This window comes from Sturnira hondurensis, unplaced genomic scaffold (assembly GCF_014824575.4).
Source record: "Sturnira hondurensis isolate 20B ecotype Veracruz unplaced genomic scaffold, ASM1482457v3 Scaffold0006413, whole genome shotgun sequence".
In the NCBI taxonomy this organism is placed as follows: Eukaryota; Metazoa; Chordata; class Mammalia; order Chiroptera; family Phyllostomidae; genus Sturnira; species Sturnira hondurensis.
Window position 1 is genome coordinate 10,768,058 of NW_028079044.1, and position 18,291 is coordinate 10,786,348.

The 18,291-nt window shown below is 43.1% G+C and overlaps 1 protein-coding gene across 1 annotated transcript; it reads left to right on the top strand.

Moving 5' to 3' along the window:
• LOC118988412 (activator of 90 kDa heat shock protein ATPase homolog 2) lies at positions 1 to 17,994 on the top strand. Its single transcript, XM_037048002.1, has 9 exons — positions 1 to 272; positions 1,529 to 1,719; positions 12,087 to 12,172; positions 13,953 to 14,067; positions 15,158 to 15,246; positions 15,918 to 16,022; positions 16,376 to 16,477; positions 17,057 to 17,108; positions 17,469 to 17,994. The coding sequence occupies exons 1-9, from the start codon at positions 193 to 195 to the stop codon at positions 17,639 to 17,641; spliced, it is 993 nt and encodes a 330-aa protein (XP_036903897.1). The 5' UTR covers positions 1 to 192; the 3' UTR covers positions 17,642 to 17,994.
• Positions 17,995 to 18,291: the final 297 nt, after the last annotated feature.

Consider the following 18,291-nt stretch of genomic DNA (forward strand, 5'->3'; position numbering starts at 1 on the left):
CGGGCGGTGGGCGGAGCGGCGCAGAGGCGGGGATTTCTGGCAGGTTGTGGGCGCCGTGAGAGCTCTGGTCCTGGGCTGAGAAGCCGGAAACGTCAGCAATTCGGACGCACCGCAGCCCTGCCGCCACCGCCGCCACCGCCGCTGCCGCGGCCCTGCCTTGTTCTCTGTTGAGGACGCGCCACCAGTGCAGATATGGCCAAGTGGGGCCAGGGGGACCCGCGCTGGATCGTGGAGGAGCGGGAGGACGGGACCAATGTGAACAACTGGCACTGGTGCGGTCGGGCGGGGGTCTGGGCCCCGGTCCCGGGCCTCCCTCTCCAGAGCTGCCCGGAGGGCTCCGGGGGGCCCTCTGCGAGCACCGGGCGCCCTGGGCACTGGGGCTGCGGGGTGAGGGTGCCCTAGTCCCAGGGCACCTCGAAGGGACGGGGTCTTGGTCAGGTGCACCGGATTCCCTTTCCCTCCCCCATCTGCTTGAAGTTGCCGCTCATCTGTAGCCTCTGGGCTTGGTAAAGCCCTCTGAGGCCCTAGACATAGAATCTTGCATGCACTGCCTCTGGGACTTGTTTCCTCCTTTTGAAAGTTGGGTTGGGCTCCAAGAATGATTTTTGATTTACCTTTTCAACTTTGACAGTCTGTACCCTTAATTGGGTGCTTCCCTTCCATTACCCCTTCCCACATCTAATCCTCTTGATGTTTCTGGAAGCTAAAATGAAGCTAGAGAGTATGTGTGTGTGTGTGTGTGTGGGGGGTACGAGGGTATGTTTTGGTTTGTGCATAGTGGAAAGAACAGGAATTTGGATCTGAACTCTGCATCTAACTTAATGGGCGTCCGGTGAGGCCTGCCTTGGAGCAATTTGAACCAGTTACCCATCCTTTTTGTACCTCATTTGGAACATTGGCTTATTTCTGCCTCCTTCCGTCCCCCAGAGCTTCAGGAAGTGATGCTCTCTGCCCTGCTCCTCTGAGGGCTGTGGTACCTTCAGGCTCTCAAGCTGATGCTGAGGCAGGTCCAGGCAGAGCAAAGCCCTGGGTCTGTGAAGGGATCATTTTCTGGCCCCGGCTCAGAGGAGCTGATCTCTCCTTTCTCAGCCCTGTCACCACAGACACAACATGGACATCTCTCAGTTCATTTCTGCTTCCTAAAGTGGGAACATTATTTGGGGAGATTGCATGAAGTAATAAAACGTGTGAACACACTTGATAATTTATCTTGTTAGAATTATTTCAGTTATTACTGTCTTCTCATATAGTTTATACATTTCCAACTTAGATTGGTAGACCGCCTTTTCCCCAAATAAGCTGGTGTTTTTAAGACAAAAAAAAATACTACTTTATAGAGTAGTTCATACTACCTTAAGGAACTGAGCAGGAGGTTTAAGAAATATTTGGGAGAAAGTTGGTTTGAGAAGCATGTTTGAGGGTGGCAGTTCTTCCAAGGCCCCATGAGCGGAATCAGGCGTGTCTGGGTCGGGCAGGTGATACCACCTGGGCCTTCCATTCATGGCTCTGCCCTTCTGGCTCCTGGCAGGACAGAGCGAGATGCCACCAGCTGGTCTAAGGGGAAGCTCCGTGAGTTCCTGGTGGGCATTGTCGTGGAGAATGAGGCTGGTCGCTGCCAGATCAGTGAGCTGAAGCAGGTGGAAGGCGAGGCTTCCTGCAGCAGCCGCAAAGGGAAGCTGATCTTCTTCTATGAGTGGAACATCAAACTGGGCTGGAAAGGTAACAGGGGCCTCAGGATTCAGGTAGGGCTGGAGGCAGCTGCAGGGTAGACCCCGTTGATTCATTATTCATTCATTCAGCAGATATTTTTAGAACTTCTGTGGACCCTGCACTGACTGGCTCCTGAATTGGTGCTCATAGTTCGGGATACAGCCTTACCACACATGGAGTTCCTTGTCTGACAAGCTTGGGGCTGCCCTTTCTCCCAGCACTCAGAGCTGCTTTGAGCTCTTTGCTTTTAGTTGGACTCTTGTCTGCCAGGCACCTGTGAGCACTAGAATTTCCCAGAGCTGCTGCCTGGAACACTGTTTCCCCAGACAGCTCTTTGCTGGCTCCTTTGGGCCTTTCAGGTCTTCATCCTCAGTGAAACCCTCTGTCTGCATCCTGTAACATTGCGATGCCATCCTTGTACTGTCTCCCTTCCCTACTTTATTTTTTCCCAAAGTGCTAATATTTGGTATACTATATATGGTTACTTAAATGTTTTGCTTATTATTCTGGTTCCCCCCTTCTTCCACTTCACCAGGGCAGGGGTTTAAAAAATATTAGCTTTATTGAGTTATAACTCATGTACTGTATAGTTCCCCCCTCTCGTATACAGTTCAGTGGTTTTCATTACATTCAAATTGTACAGCCATCACTATAACATAGTCTAGAACGTTTTCATTACTCCTCCCAAACCTGGAACCTATTAGTGGTCACTCCCCTGTCCTCTGCAACCACTAAGATGTTTTCTCTGTCTGTGGATTTGCCTATTCTGGACATTTCATATGAATGGAATCATGCACTAGGTGGTTTCTTGTGATTGTTTTTCACTTAACATGATTTTTTTCAAGGTTCATTCATGTTGTATATAGCATGTTTCATTCTTTTTTGTAGTCGAATGACATCCTTTTGTACAGATATAGCATGTTGTTTACCTGCTCATCGCTTAGTGGACATTTGGGTTGTTTTCACTCTTTGGGTCTTTCGGTCAGGAATTGATTGGTTTTGTTGCAGGCCCAGATCACTGCCTGGAATGTTATATGTTTGTTGAATGAATAAATTTCTCCTGTGGTGCCTAGCTCCTGGCTAGGTTGGTAGTCTTTGCTCAATAAATCCTTGTTAAGATAACATGAGTGTGAAGATAACATGAGTGTGAAGACAAAGGGAAAAGGAAGAGAAAGAGAGGGAGAGATCTAGTTCTAGAAGATTATATTAAGGTTGGTAGTCTTTGCTCAATAAATCCTTGTTAAGATAACATGAGTGTTAAGATAACATGAGTGTGAAGACAAAGGGAAAAGGAAGAGAAAGAGAGGGAGAGATCTAGTTCTAGAAGATTATATTGTGTTAAAGTTGGGCCTCAGCCCAGAAGTCAGCTCCTTTCTTGAGAATTTGGGTTAGAGAGCCACCCAGTTAGCTGGCCTCGGGCCTCTGCTGTAGTGGCCACCTTGTCAGCTCAAGCCAGGCCAGAGCCCAGGGAGATGGTCAGCCAGTATCAAAAGTAGTCCCACTCCTGCCTTGGAACCTTCTATTGGGGTTTGCTGTCACTTACTCCTTCAGGAGCTGCTCCTGGGTAAGTTCACAGCTGGATAGTTCCTCGCACTGGCCTAGTTCCCCCACCCCTCCCCTTGCAAAGACAGGGCTCTGAGGGCCCAGAGGAAGCTCTCGGGGCCCTGTGTCCCTTCACTCTGCCTAAGCTCAAGGCAATAACCAGCTCCTTTGCAATTAAGGACCCAGCCACTCTCAGGCAGCAGCCAGAGGGCAGGCTGAACAAGACCTGCCCTGACCCTCTGTGCTTTTGCCTCTAGCAGTGAGTCCCAGAGGTGGCAAGTGGGACCCTCTGGGGAGGAGGCAATGCTCAGGTCTTCTGTTTTGTTTTTTAACTGAATTTTAATTTTACCCCCTTCCCAGGTTTATTGAGATGTAATTGACTTACAACACTGTAGAAGTTTAAGGTGTGCGATGTGCTGATTTGATTCATTGTGTATGTACTATGAAATGATTACTGCAGCAAAGTTAGTTAACCCTTCCTCACTTCACAGAGGTACAGTTTTTTGTATGTATACTGAGAACTTTTAAGATGCACTGTCTCAGCAACTTTCAGATATATAGTGCTTTATTGTTTAACTGTAGTCGCCATGCTGTGGTTAAGTTCCCAGAACTTACTCTGGAAGTTTGTCCCCTTTGACCTCCTCCATCTCCCATTCTCTCTCCCTCTCTGTTTTGAGTTTGGTTTTTCTACTTTACATATAAATAAGATCATACAGTATTTGTCCTTCTCTGATTTATTTTACTTAGCATAATGCTCTCAAGGTCCATCTCTGTTGATAAAAATAGCAGGATTTCCCTTTTTATGGCTAAATAATAGTCCTGTGTATGTGTGTGTGTGTGTCTCATTTTTTTAAGTTTTATTTATTTATTTTAGAGAGGGGGGAAGGGAAGGAGAAAGAGAGGGAGGGAAACATCAATGTGTGGTTGCTTCTCATGTGTCCCCTATTGGGGACCTGTCCTGCAACCCAGGCATGTGCCCTGACTGGGAATCAAACCGGCAACTCTTTGCTTCACAGGCCCATGCTCAATCCACTGAGCCACACCAGCCAGGGCTGTGTCTCATTTTTTTTTACCCATTCATCCACTGATGGACAAGTACATTGTTTCCATGTCTTGGCTATTATAAATAGTGCTGAAATGAACAGAGGAGTGCTATCTCTTTAAGATAGTGATGTCATTTCCTTTGAATATAAACCTAGATGTGGAGTTACTGTATCATATGGTAACTCTATTTTTTTTTTTGAGGAGCCTCCATACTGTTTTCCACAGTGGCTGCATGCGTCTGCATTCCCACTAGCAGTGCACAAGGGTTCCCTTTTCCCCACATCCTTGCTCACACTTGTTCTTGTTTTGATGGTAGCCGTTCTGACAGGTGTGGGTGATGCCTCATGGTGGTTTTGATTTGCTTTTCCTGAGGATGAGTGATGTTAAACACCTTTTCATGTACCTGTCGACCATCCTATGAGTATATTCTTTGCATAAATATCTATTTAGATAATTTGTCCATTTTTATTGGCATTTTTTATTTCTTTGCTATTAAGTTGTATGAGTTCCTTACATATTTTGGACACTAACTCCTTATCAGATAATGCTTAAAAATATTATCTCATTCTGTAGGTTGTTTTTTTTAATTTTGATGATTATTTCTTTTGCTGTGCAGCTTTTTAGTTTGATGTAGTTCTACTTGTTTGGTTTTGCTTTTGTCGCCTTTGCTTTTAATGTCAAATCCCAAAATAATTGCCAATAATTACCTATGCTTGTGTTTTCTTCTAGGAGTATTTTGGTTTCAGGCCTTATGTTCAAGTCTTTAATTCTTTATTTTGAGTCAATTTTTGTGTGTGGTGGAAGATAGTGATTCAGTTACATTTTTTGTTTGTGGTACACAGTTTTTCCAACAGTATTTATTGATGAGGCTCTCCCTTCCCCACTGTATTCTTGGCTCCTTTGTAGTAGGACCCAAGAATTTTTGACCACACTTGTATGGTTTTATTTCCGGGCTCTGTATTATATTCTGCCAATAATATAATACATTCTGTATTATACATTCTGTATTATATTATGCCAATACCATACTGTTTTGTTTACTATAGCTTTGTAATACAGTTTAACATCAGGACATGTGATGCCTCCAGCTATGTTCTTTCTCAAGATTGCTTTGGCTATTTGGGAAGTTTTGTGGTTCCATATGCATTTTAGATTGTTTTTTCTATTTCTGTGAAAAATGCCATTGGAATTTTGGTTGGGATTGCATTGAATCTGTGTAGGTTACTTCCCCCCACCCTTTTTTTTCTTGCTGTGGCTAAGTTTTTTTTTTTCTAATTCCTTGAAGTATAAAGTTAAGTTCTTTACTTGAGATATTTTTTTCTCTTGATTTATGAATTCACTGCTACAAACCTCCCTCTTTAGAACTGCAGTTGTTACATTCCTTAAGTTTTGATGTGTTGTATTACCATTTTCATTTGTCTTGAGATATTTAAAAATTTTTCCTTTTGATTTCTGTGAGCCATTGGTTGTTCAGGAGTATTTTGTTTAATTTCTGTGTGCTCATGAGTTTTACAGCTTTCTTCCTGTTATTGATTTCTAGTTTTATACCACTGTGGTTAGAGAAGATACTTATTATATTCTCTATCTTTTTGAATTTGTTGAGACTTGTTTTGTGGCCTAACATATGATTTATCCTAGAAAATGTTCCATGGGTGCTTGATAAGAATGTGTATTCTCCCCTGGCTGGTGTAGCTCAATGGATTGAGCTCCGGCCTGCGAACCAGACGATCGTGGTTCAATTCCCAGTCAGGGCACATGCCTGGGTTGCAGGCCAGTTCCCGGCAGGGGACCCACAAGAGGCAACCATACATTGATATTTCTCTCTCTCTCTCCTTCCCTACCCCTCTGAAGATAAATAAATAAAATCTTAAAAAAAAGAATGTGTATTCTTTTGCTGTCTGATGGGATATACTTACGTGTCTGTTGGATCCATATAGTTTATATACAGTGTTGTTCAAATCTGCTGTTTCCTTATGGATTATCTGTCTGGATGATCCATTGTTTGTTGAGAGCTGGGTAGTAAAGTCCCCAACTATTATTGTATTGCTATTTATTTCTCCTTTTAGTTCTGTTAGTATTTGCTTTATATATTTAGGTGCTTCAATATTAGGGCCATCAATATTTACAGTTGTTACATGTTCTTGATGAATTGACCTCCTTACTGTTATACACTGATCTTTGTTTCTTTTGAGACTTTTTAGTTTAAAGTCTATTTTATCTAATGTAGGGATAGCTGCCCCTGCTTTCTCTGGGTGACCATTTGCTTGCAATGTCTTTTACCCTCCCTTCACTCTTAGTTCAGGTGTGTCCTGAAAGCTGGAATGAGTCTCTTACAGGCAGCATGTTGTTGGATCTTGATGTTTTTTAATCCATTTGCCATTGGGTGTGCTTTGCTTGGAGAATTTAATCCACCTATGTTTAAATAATTATTGATAGGTAAGGACTTACTGTTGTCACCGTGTTAATTGTTTTTTGAGTGTTTTATAGCTCCTGCGTTCTTTGCTCCCGCTCCTGACATCTTCCTTGGGGATGGGGTGCCTGTCTGAGGTGGTGTGCTGTGACTCCTTTTCATGATCTCTTATGTGTCTACTACAGGCGTTTCTCTGTGATTACTTTGAGGATTACATAAAATACCTTAAGTTTGTATCATCCTATTTATACTGGTGACAAGTAACTTCAATAGCATTGTAGGTTATTGATGTTACAATTTAATTTAAATGTTATAATTTACTTTAATGGATTTTAACTGATATAATGGATGTTACAATTTACTTCAAGTTTTTCTTAAAGTAATAGAAAAAAAAACATAGGCTACCATGTTTATAAGTTACAGTTATTTTTAATGTTTCTCTTTTAACTTTTAAAGTAGAGTTTTAAGTACATTATATACTACCATTGCAATATTAGAGAATCTGAGTTTGACTATATATTTATCATTAGTAGTGAAAATTATACATTTGTATGTTTTTATGATGCTAATTAGCATCTTTTTATTTTAGTTTGAACAACGCTCCTTAGCAGTTCTTATAGGCAGGTCCAGTGATGCTGAATACTTTGAGCTTCTGTTTGTTTAAGAAAGGCTTTATTTCTCCTTAATTTCTGAAGGACAGCTTTGCTGGGTACAGTGTTCTTGCTTGACAGTCTTCCCTTTCCTTCCCTCCCTCCCTCCCTCCCTTCCTTCCTTCCTTCCTTCCTTCCTCCTCCTTTCTCTCTCTTTTTAAGTTATATTTTATTGATTATGCTATTACAGTTGTCCTGATTTTTCCCCTTTCACTCCCTACACCTAGCACCCCCACTCCCTCAGGCAATCCCTCCACCATTGTTCATGTCCGAGGGTCACGCATACAAGTTCTTTGGCTACTCCATTTCCTGTACTGGACTTTACATCCCCATGACTATTCTGTAACTGCCTATTTGTACTTCTTAATCCCCTCACCTCTTCACCCATTCTCCCCCACCCCCTCCCATCTGGAAACCATCAAAACACTCTCTGTATCCATGATTCTATCTCTGTTCTTCTTTGCTTAGTTTGTGTTTTAGATTTTATTGTTGATAGATATGTATTTATTGCTATTTTCTTGTTCATAGTTGTGATCTTCTGTTTCTTAAATAAGTCAGTCCCTTTAACATTTCGTATAATAATGGTGTGGAGGTGATGAACTCCTTTAGATTTTTCTTATCTGGGAAGCTCTTTATCTCCCCTTCAATTCTGAATGACAGCTTCCTGGGTACAGCAGTCTTGTTTGTAGATCCCTGCTTTTCATGACTTCGAATATTTCTTCCTAGTCCCTTCTAGCCTGACACGTTTCTTTTGAGAAATCAGCTGACAGCCTTATGGGAATTCCCCTGTAGTAACTAACTTCTTTTCTCTTGTTGCTTTTAAGATTCTCTCTTTGTCTTTAACCTTTGGCATTTTAATGATGATATGTCTTATTTGGGACTCTCTGTGCTTCCGAGATTTATAGGTCTGTTTCACCAGGTTATGGAAGTTCTCCATCATTTTTTTTCATATAAGTTTTTAATTCCTTGCTTTCACTCTTTTGGCACTCCCTTGATGCAAGTGTTGGTCCCCTTGAAGTTGTCACAGAGGCTTCTTGCAGTGGCCTCATTTTGTTGGATTCTGTTTTCTTTGTGCTGATCTGATTGGGTGTTTTTCTTTCTTATCCTCCAAGTCTCTGGTTTCATCTGTTCCCCTGTTGATTCCTGGTAATGTATTCTTTTTAAACAATTTTTTTATTTATTGATTTTAGACAGAGAGGGATGAAGGGGGAGAGAGAGAGAGAGAGAGAGAGAGACATCGATTTGTTGCTCCACTTACGTATGCATCTGTTGATTGGTTCTTGTATGTGCCCTGACTGGGGATTGAACCAGCAACCTTGGTGTACTGGGACAACACTCTAGCCAACTGAGCTACCTGGCCAGGGCCTGTATCTTTCATTTCAGTTCATTTATTCTTCAGTTCTAGCTGGTTCTTTTTTATGTTTTCTAGTTTCATTTTTATGTTTTTAATCTCTTAACTTACTAAGTTTATCTGTTCTTTCCCTGTGGTCTTTGAGTATCCTATAACCAGTGTTTTGGACTCTACATCTAGTAGATTGCTTGTCTCCATTTTGATTAGGTTTCTTTTTAGAGTTTTGTTCTGTTTGTTCATTTGGGCCACATTTCTTTGTTTCCTCATTTTGTCAGCCTCCCTGTGTTTGTTTCTGTGTTTTAGGTAGAACTGCTAAGTCTCCTAGGCTTGGTAGTATGGTCTTATGTAGTAGGTGTCCTATAAGGTCCAGTGGCACAGCCTCCCCATTTACCTGAGCTGAGTACTGCAGGTACACCCCACCCCATGTGGGCTAGGTACACCCTCATATTGTAGTTGAGCCTTGATTGCTGTTGGAATGTTAATGGGAGAGATTTACCCCCAGGTTAATTGGCTGCAAGGAGTGGCTACAACCACTGTATGGGATCAGCTGTGAAGCAAGAGCCAAGACTGGCTGTTCATATAGAAGAGCCACTAGAAACAACTTGGATGGGTGCAGGGTCTCAGAAAATCACCAGGGCAGGCAAACAGGGTTAGCCATGGTGAGGGAGACTCATATATGGCACCTGCCCACTGGCACTGTTCAGGGAGGGCTCAGAAAAGGAACAATGGCTTCTGCCAGAATTTCTGTCAGGAAAAGCTGCCCCTCCAGTTCTCTCTGATGCCAGACAATTCAGATTTTCTCCATGTCTCTGGTGCTTTTTGAGATGCTGCCTAGAGCTGGAGCTCAGAGCAGGTGAGTCTGAGTAAGTCTGAGTGTGGGCCCTGCAAGAGGAATGCCTGGGATTTGAGAGCCCCTCTGTTGTCTCACTCGGCTGCAGTCCTGCTGGTTTTTGCAGCCAGAAGTTGTGGGGACTTCTTTTCCTGGCACTGAACCCTGGGTTGGGGGGCCTCTTGTGGGGCTGGACCACTCTCTCCTCAGCGGGGACCACCATAGCTGAGGTTTGCCACCTGATTTTTATCTACCTCCTGTGGGTGTAGGATGAGCCTGTTTCAAGTTTCTGTCCCTACTACCAGTCTCAGTGTAGCTTCTTTATAGGCTTAGATCACAGGTGGCAAACAGAAGGCCTGCGGGCTGAATCCGGCCCTCCACCTTGTTTTATCTGGCCTGGCACCATGTTTCTACCTGTGGAAGTGCCGAGCTCCTTGCCAATAATTAAGGAATAGTTACATTTACACAGTTCTAAGATTGCATTCAGCCCTTTGAAGGCAAGCACGAAGCTGATGTGACCCCCAGTGAAAATGAGTTTGACACCCCTGCCTTAGATGTAAGACTTCCATTCAGCTTGATTTCAGGCAGTTCTGAATGATGGTTGTTTTGTAGTGTAATTGTAATTTTGATGTGGTTGTGGGAGGATGCGAGTAACCACATTTACCTACCTTGCTGTTGTGACTGGAAGCCGCAACAGTCTTCTCTCTCAGTATGTTGAGTATATAGTCTGATACTTGGCTAGCTGTGCTCTGTGGTCACACTGGCCACTAGCTGGACTCTGCAGTTACCTCTAGTCAGGTGGGGTCACTAGCTGTGTTCCCCGGCAGAACACTGCCACTGTTTGGACTCTGACTGGGCAGTCTGTAGGCTGGTCTCTGCATTTGCTCCCGGGCGGGTGGGGTCTCAGGCTATGACCCCTGACCAGATGATGCCATGGGCTGGATTCTGTTAGGAAGGGTTGCAGGTGGGCTTTGTAGCCAGCCTTAGGCTGTGCTCTGTGAGCAGGTGGGCATACAGATCGCCTTCAAATTCAGCAGGTCTGCAGGTTGCCTTTGTGAACAGGTGGGCTGGTAGGCCAGTGGGCTACTGGCTGTGCTGCACCATTTACCAAGGTTGCTGCCTGGGCTCTCAGTCAGGAGGTGTCTCCAGCAGATGGGTGGGGTCAGTGACTGGGCTCCCTTTCTGGCTAAGGGAGGCCTCAGGCTGTGTTTTGCATTTGGGCTGGGCTCTAGGCCGGGCTATGAGGCTGCTTAGGGTCACTGTTCAGGCTCCCTAGTTATGTGGGGCCAGAGGCCACGCTCAGCGCTCAATGGTTGGAGAGGACTGCTGGTCAGGCTTCCAGGACGGTGGGAACTGGAGGCTGTGCTCAGCAGTTGAACTGCCCTGCCTGTGTGGGGCAATAGAATGAGCTCTACAGTTAGCTTCAGCCCGTTGGCTGGGGATGCCGAACAGAAGTGCGGAGGGAGGTCCCTAGCCAGACAGGGCTACCACTGGACTCTGCAGATGAGCTGTCACTGACTGGGCTCTCTGCTCACATACTGCTTGCTGCAAGCAGGAGTGCCATCCACTGAGACTTCAGTGAGTGCTGTAAAGTACATGATTATCTAACCCACTCTGCTGTACACCTGAAACTGATACAAAGTAATGTTGAATGTAAACTGTAATTGAAAAATAAACTTTTGAAAAAAGGTTTGAGTGCTGGTTGCTGAAAGCCCTGCCCCCACTTCTCTGATTCCCAGTGGTCCCTGTGAGGCAAGTCCCAAGCAGCCTCCCAGGCAGCACCCCACGATTCTGGGGAGCTGGATGTCCACCTTGTGCTTTTCCCCACACTGGAGAAACCGCTGTGGGGCCCTCTCAGTGTGGCTCTGTGCAGCCTGGGGCAGGGGTGGTTTGGTCAGGGTTACTCCTCCTCTTAGCCTTCACATGTGGTCCTTCTCTGCCTCTGTCCAGGAGGCTGTTGCAGTCTCACCTCTGGTTCTGGGATTTTAACAGAGGCGTCTTGTCTACAGAGAGCTGCCAGTTGGTCATTTTGTAAGGGGACTGAACTCCAGACTAACCTGTGTTGCTATCTTCATGTTGTTACTGCAGTTGACACTCTGATGTTGGAAAAAAATCAGCTGCATGGAATCCACATAGAGCTTCCCCATGATCAGAACTCATTGTCCCCTTCTGTCCTTCCTTCCCTTTTGTGACTCATCAGGACGACCCTTTACCCTGCTTTAATGTGGTAAAGACGTTTGGGGGCTGAAAAAAGAAAACACTGGTTGCAGAACCACTCACTCCAGCCCCGTGCTTCCACTGGCCCCCGTTTTGTGTGTCCGTTCCCAGGCCAGGTCCTACCCCGCCTTTCCTGGTGGCTTGCCTGTTATTTGGGCCAGGAGAACAGGGTCAGTTGTGGTATCTGTTTGATGGTGAAGCCTTACGCCTCCATTGTCACGAGCTGTGGTGGCACCCTGTGAGGAGGGTGGGCTATTCAATTATGCAGGAAAGTTCTGCATGAACCAGTTGTCTGTTACTTTGTAAATGAAGAACACATTTTGCTCATTTTAGGTATGATTAAAGAATCTGGTGTGAAGCACAAGGGATTGATTGAAATACCCAACCTTTCTGAAGAAAATGAAGTAGATGACACTGAGGTATCTGATGATGTTTCATTTCCCTTTTTTAAAAAAAAATAATCAAGCTGCTGCTGTAGATGTTGAAGAATTGAAAAACTGCTCATCAGACTGAGATTCCTGCGCCGTAGCTTTGTGAACTGTGGTGGGCTCCTTTGCTGAGGATTGCTCACTGTGGAGGGCAGCACAGTGGCATGGGGAAGAGTAAGCTGAGGGAGCCCTAGACAGCCCCGTGGACCAGGTGTGCGGCCTGGGCAGGGGACCGCAGCCTTTGAGGACTCACTCATCTGTGGAACAGGGTTAATTCATCTTGCAGGGACGGCACATAACAGTGTACATACTGTGAAGGGACCGAGCAGCACAGTTTGGTGATGGTTCTCCCCTGCACCTTTGCCGTTTCCCCTTAATAGTGAAAATTCTCAGCTTTTAGCTGTGGTCTCCTTTGGTTAATATATATAATTTGTGAACTAGTTAGTACCTATTGCTTTTGACTGGCTAGGTGTCATAGTTCTTGGGAGAGAGCATGTGTAACTCCTGTGGTTTTCAGTTAGTGCCTTCTGGAAACTGAGTTTGGTTCTGGGGAGAAACAGTTTGTACAGTAAGCTATATTTTCTAAACCAAATAGTTTTTGACAAAGTCTTTTTTGATTAGTGAAATTATTCAATGTGAAAGCTTTCAAAGATATAAAAACTAAATCACACTGAGCAACGTGTCTATGTAGTTATACAGTGCGAAAAGCAAGGCTGTCCCAGACGTGTCTTCAGCCGTGTGGGTGCTATACTCAGGGGCAGTGATTTCACTTTGCCATATTCCAGTCCATCAGCCAAGAAGTTTTCATCATCACGTGAAACTGGTCTTGGAGTTTCAATCCTTGGCGGCCTCACAGAACAGACTCTTTAGATGGTACCTGGAACAAGCCCGGCTCAACTGAATCACAGGACACTAAATGATTTCTAACCAACTCCACTTTTCACTGAGAATCAGTACCAGAGGCATCCCCATAGCATTTTGAAGTTTCCCTCTCCCTGTCTCCCCCCACTTCCTTCCCCTCTCCTGCCTTTTCTTACCTCCTCTTCTCCTTTTCCTCTCCCTTTCCCAACTCTCCTTCCTCCCTGCCAAAAATGTGTAGCTCAAGGCCATGTTATGTGGGAACTTGTTTTTCCTAATTACACTGGCTTTGGGGTTCTAGACCAGCGCTGTTCAATAGAAATATAATGCAAGCCAAATATAGAATTTAGGGTTTTCTAGCAGCCATATTTTTAAAAAAAGTTAAAAGAAACAGGTGAAATTAATTTTAATGTTTTTATTTAACCCAATATATAAAAATATCATTTTAACATGTAATTAATATCAAAATTACTAGATTACTTTACATTTTTTGTTTTGTACTAAGTCTTTCAAGTTTGGTGTGTATTTCTTTCTATTTCTAGCACATCTCAGATCAGACCAGCCACATTTCAAGTGCTCAGTAGCCATGTGGGACTACTGGCTACCATACTGGACAGCGCATCTCTAGACCCTGATAAAAGCCATGGAGCACATCATCAATATAATACATATACATAAAGTTTTGAATGCAAATTAAGGGGCTCACATTCTTAGAAGTCCATTCAAGATTTGGCCAACCCAGTCAATGGAGCCTTGATTTAGAAACCTTCACACCTTCTCAAACTATAGGAAGGATCCTGTCACAGCTTTGGTGTAGCGACCCCTTTCCCTTCCTTCAGTCACCACAGGTCCCAATGTTGGAACAATACATCAAACCAGGTTTTTCTTAGGTTTGTATTTTTCTGATTTGTAGGTGAACGTGAGTAAAAAGAAAGGAGACGGGGATATACTGAAGGATCTTATGAAAACCGCAGGCACCGCCAAGGTCAGGGAGGCCCTCGGAGATTACCTGAAGGCACTAAAGACTGGTAAAGAAGGCATCCCTGGTGACCCCAGGGGTCCCTTTTCTATTTACCCAAGTTATGCTCTGCACTGTGGTCTGGATTCACAGGTTAAACTGGTATCTCAGGCTCCAGAAACTGTTTATGCTGTAGGATAAACTATAGTGTAGATGGTGAGAGCTAGCCATGAGTAAGGCCATATTTAGTTATTATCAGTATTGCAGCATGATCTATTTTGCCTACAGAATTGTTCATAGTTTTCTGGAATGATAATTATTTAATCAGTCATTTGTATAATTACTTAATATCTGTCCTCCCTGCTAGACCGTAAGCTGCCTGAGGGCATGGAAGGTGTCTTGTTCATTGATCTAGCACAATGAACTTGTTCTAGATCTAGCATCTAGCACAATGACTGGCACATAGTAGGTGCTTAATAAATCTTTGTTGAATGAATGAATGAAAGTGACTGTAGGTAATACAGGTGTAGTTGAGGTTTACCTAGATAATCCCTACTCTGTGTGGAAGTGAGATTATTTATTGTTTTCTTAACCAAATTAGACAAGTTACTTGCCAAGCGAAACGGCCTCTAGGGCCTGTATGTCTGCACATGATCCTTGGATTCTGCTGTGTGTCTAGGTGTTGGTATAGATGGATTTGAGGTTGCCACCTTTCCCTGGAGACCACACATGTGGCTGGCCCACAGGCAGGAATACCGTGAGGCCGGTATTGCGAGGTGGTGGTGAAGCAATGACAAAGCGTCTGTGGAGTACAGGAAGTGGACACGCAGTTTGCTGCTGACAGTACACAAGGGCCATGCAGCTGTTAGTAGTTTACTGAGATTTTTGGAAAACAACATTTGAAATTTTTGTTAATTTATCAAAAAAACAGATAAAAATGAGGCATTTGAAAAGTGAAATAAAATGCATTTTAAAATAACTTGTTAGTTTTATACATATATAAAAATGAAATGGTCTTGAAATCTTCAAAATGACTTATGAATTCTCATAAATACCAGTTCTTTTATTTTCCTATGTGCTGTTTTGGGTTTTCTGCCTATTTGTGCTAAAAAGGAAAAAGTTCCTTATTAAAACTAACCATCTCTCATTTTTCTTTGTAGAATTTACAGTGGGAATGATTTTACCAACAAAAACCACAGCAGCACAGGAACTGACTATTAAAAGGAAACTGAGTGAGAATTCCTTGCAGGTATGATTTCTGGTGGTCAATGTATAGAGAGGGGTCTTAGTGTGAATTCTCCAAAGCTCTCAACAGCCTTCTGATGATGGGCTGAAAGAATATCAAGGAGGACCAGTTAATCCACCCTTACATCCTCTGCCTTTTTGGAGGGGGGGGAAGTGATAAGACTTGCATCTTTAATGGAAGGGAATGTATAATGTCTTTGGGGGATAAATACTGAATTTCGTTGAAGACTTGTAAAGGCACAGTTCTTTGGTAGGCAACAGATTACAAAAGCAAGAGACTTTGAAGCTCACATACCACAGTGGACCAATCTTCTCTCCAAACTTTTGGATTGGGAGGCTTTAGATCCTGTTCTTGGAATCTGGTACTGTAAACTGACACTCTTGGTCCTGTGTGCTGTTGTCCTTCATCTGCTTATCTGCATGCCATCTGGTCCACATTTATATGGTCCAAATAGGATTTGGGTGTTAAGTCGTAGCTTGGGAGTAGAACAGAGTTTAAGAGCTCATAGAAATAATAAGCACTGTTTCCAAAGTGAAGGCCAGGACTGGTGGTGCTAAGAGACCTTTCATGCAATTTCCACATTTCTGGATGGGTAGTGTGGAATTTGGGAATTTTTAAATTTAAGCAGCTTTACCTCTCGGCATGCTAATTATTCTTTGGAACTGCTTCTCAAGATGCAGGTACCCCTTGGTGTGAGGATTCCCACTGTAGCACTGCACATGACGGAACTGTTTGACACAGCTGTGGAACAGCTGTACAGCATCTTCACTGTGAAAGATGTAAGTAACTTCTCAAGCTAGGATCTTAAACGCTGATACTGGAGGATATGTACCACTAAGAACTGGAGCTGGTCTTTTTGTTTCTCTTATGTTCCTATTTTTCTGATTAAAGGAATCTAGAAGTGTGGGGATAGAAGTCTTCAGGGTAGCTTCTGAAATATTTGATAGAGGGGAAGGATGGACATCTTGGGGGGATATCAACAATTAGGGGATACATTCATTTTCTCCCTCTGCAAGAGAGAGAAAGAGAAGAGAAACTAAACTAATTACAAACTACGTATTCAGGACTTTAAAAAAACTCATAGTAATTGTTATATGCTGAAATAACATGTCTTACTGTTTTTCTTGATTAGTTGGTACAAAAATTTTCTAAATCTCCTGCCATATTAGAAGCTGAAAAGGGAGGGAAATTCCAAATGTTTGATGGGAACATCACCGGTGAATATATAGAACTGGTAAGTAATCTTATGGTTAAAGAAAGTAAGCTGGGGACAGACTCCTGTTTCTGTTTATATTGCTTTTTAAATTAATGCTATTTTAACTTGCTTTGGGTTTTTATTTGAGCTCAGAAAAACTTGAGGGCTTTATATAGTTGGTTATAGAGCAAATAAAAATGTTACATATAATGAGAAAGTTGAAGCCTTAGTTTCACAGTATTTGGGCAAATGCTTATGATTTTAGAACAGGAAGATTCTCTCAAATCTTTATGTACTACATTCAGCTTTCTGCCACCTCAGTCACTGGGGTCTGCATTGCCAGATGTCAGCTGACTCACCATTGACACTGGTTCTGTTTTTTGCTACCCATGTTACTACACTTCTGTCCTTGATAGGAACTGCTGCTGTGGACATTTTGGCACCAGAGACCATGAATTCTACAATGGTGCAGACATATAAACTGGAAGACGGAATTGTATATTGTTCATTGATTACTTTTGGTACATAGTGGTTCTGATGAAAGGCTTGGATGTTTTTCTGTATAGTACTGTAGGAAATTTTAAGATGTTTTCAATGGAATTACCTCTTTGTTTCCAGTTAACAAATGAAAAGATCGTCATGAAATGGAGATGCAGGAACTGGCCAGAAGGTATGTTATCAGTACTGCTTGTTTTTTTGATTTTTGTTTTTAAAGATTTTATGTATTTATTTTTAGAGAGAGGGGAAGAGAAGGAGAAAGACAGGGAGAGAAACATCAATGTATGGTTGCCTCTCACAGGCCCCCTCCTGGGGACCAGGACCGCGACCCAGGCATGTGCCCTAGACTGGGAATCGAACCAGCAACCCTTTGGTTTGCAGGCCCATGCTCAATCCACTGAGCTACACCAGCCAGGGCTAGTACTACTTGTTTTAAGAGTCCACAAATGAGCTGTTTTCCTCCTCACTGGGAAAAGCAGGTAGTAGTACATAAAAGTTTTCCTCTTCATAATATTTCCTATTTTTCTTCCAGAACACTATGCAACAGTTGTACTGAATTTTGTGCCTGCTCTAGGGCAAACAGAATTACAATTGGACTGTAGAGGAGTTCCTGTCTGTAAAGAAGAGAATATGAAATTCTGTTGGCAGAAACAGCATTTTGAAGAAATAAAAGGTTTACTGCAGCTGACCACTCTAAATGGTTGAATTACAAGATTTTATAGGGGCATTACTTTTTGCAAGCAGAAAAAGTGTCATTACTTCTTCCCTATTATTTCTTTTTAAAAAGAAAACAACACTCCTTAATTTATAGTGAGTGAAATCCATGAACTTTTACAGAGTTTAAAGCATTGTTTGAATCTTTCCTACGATTAGACTCTGCATTGAGTCAGAAGCAGCAAGCGACCTGAAATTAAGTATTTAACCTTACCTCCGATAGATGCTCCTCTGAGACAAGACTGAATGAATCCCTGAGTACAGATAGTTGAAGTTTCCCAACCTAAAGCTTGTCCTTGTAGCAAGCTTACTTTCAGCTGTAGTTTAGTTCAGGAAGACAAAAATGGGTGGCATGTTGATAGCATTCCTTTATTTACTTCAGGGTTTGTTTGTAAGGTGGGTAGTTCTTAGGTAGTTGAAACAGTGGCATGTTGCACTCAGAAGCATGTTGAAGTGACGACGAATTGGTTGTACTGTTAACACTTCTCCCTGCAGCAGTTAAGTATTTCATCGGGGAGAGGACTGAAAAGTCTTACGGGAATAAGTTATGTGCTGGACTGCTACTAACACTTCTAATGAAGTAGACTATAATGGGTAAGTGCTTCCCCCAGTCACAGTTTTCTCATTACTTTCATCTGTGA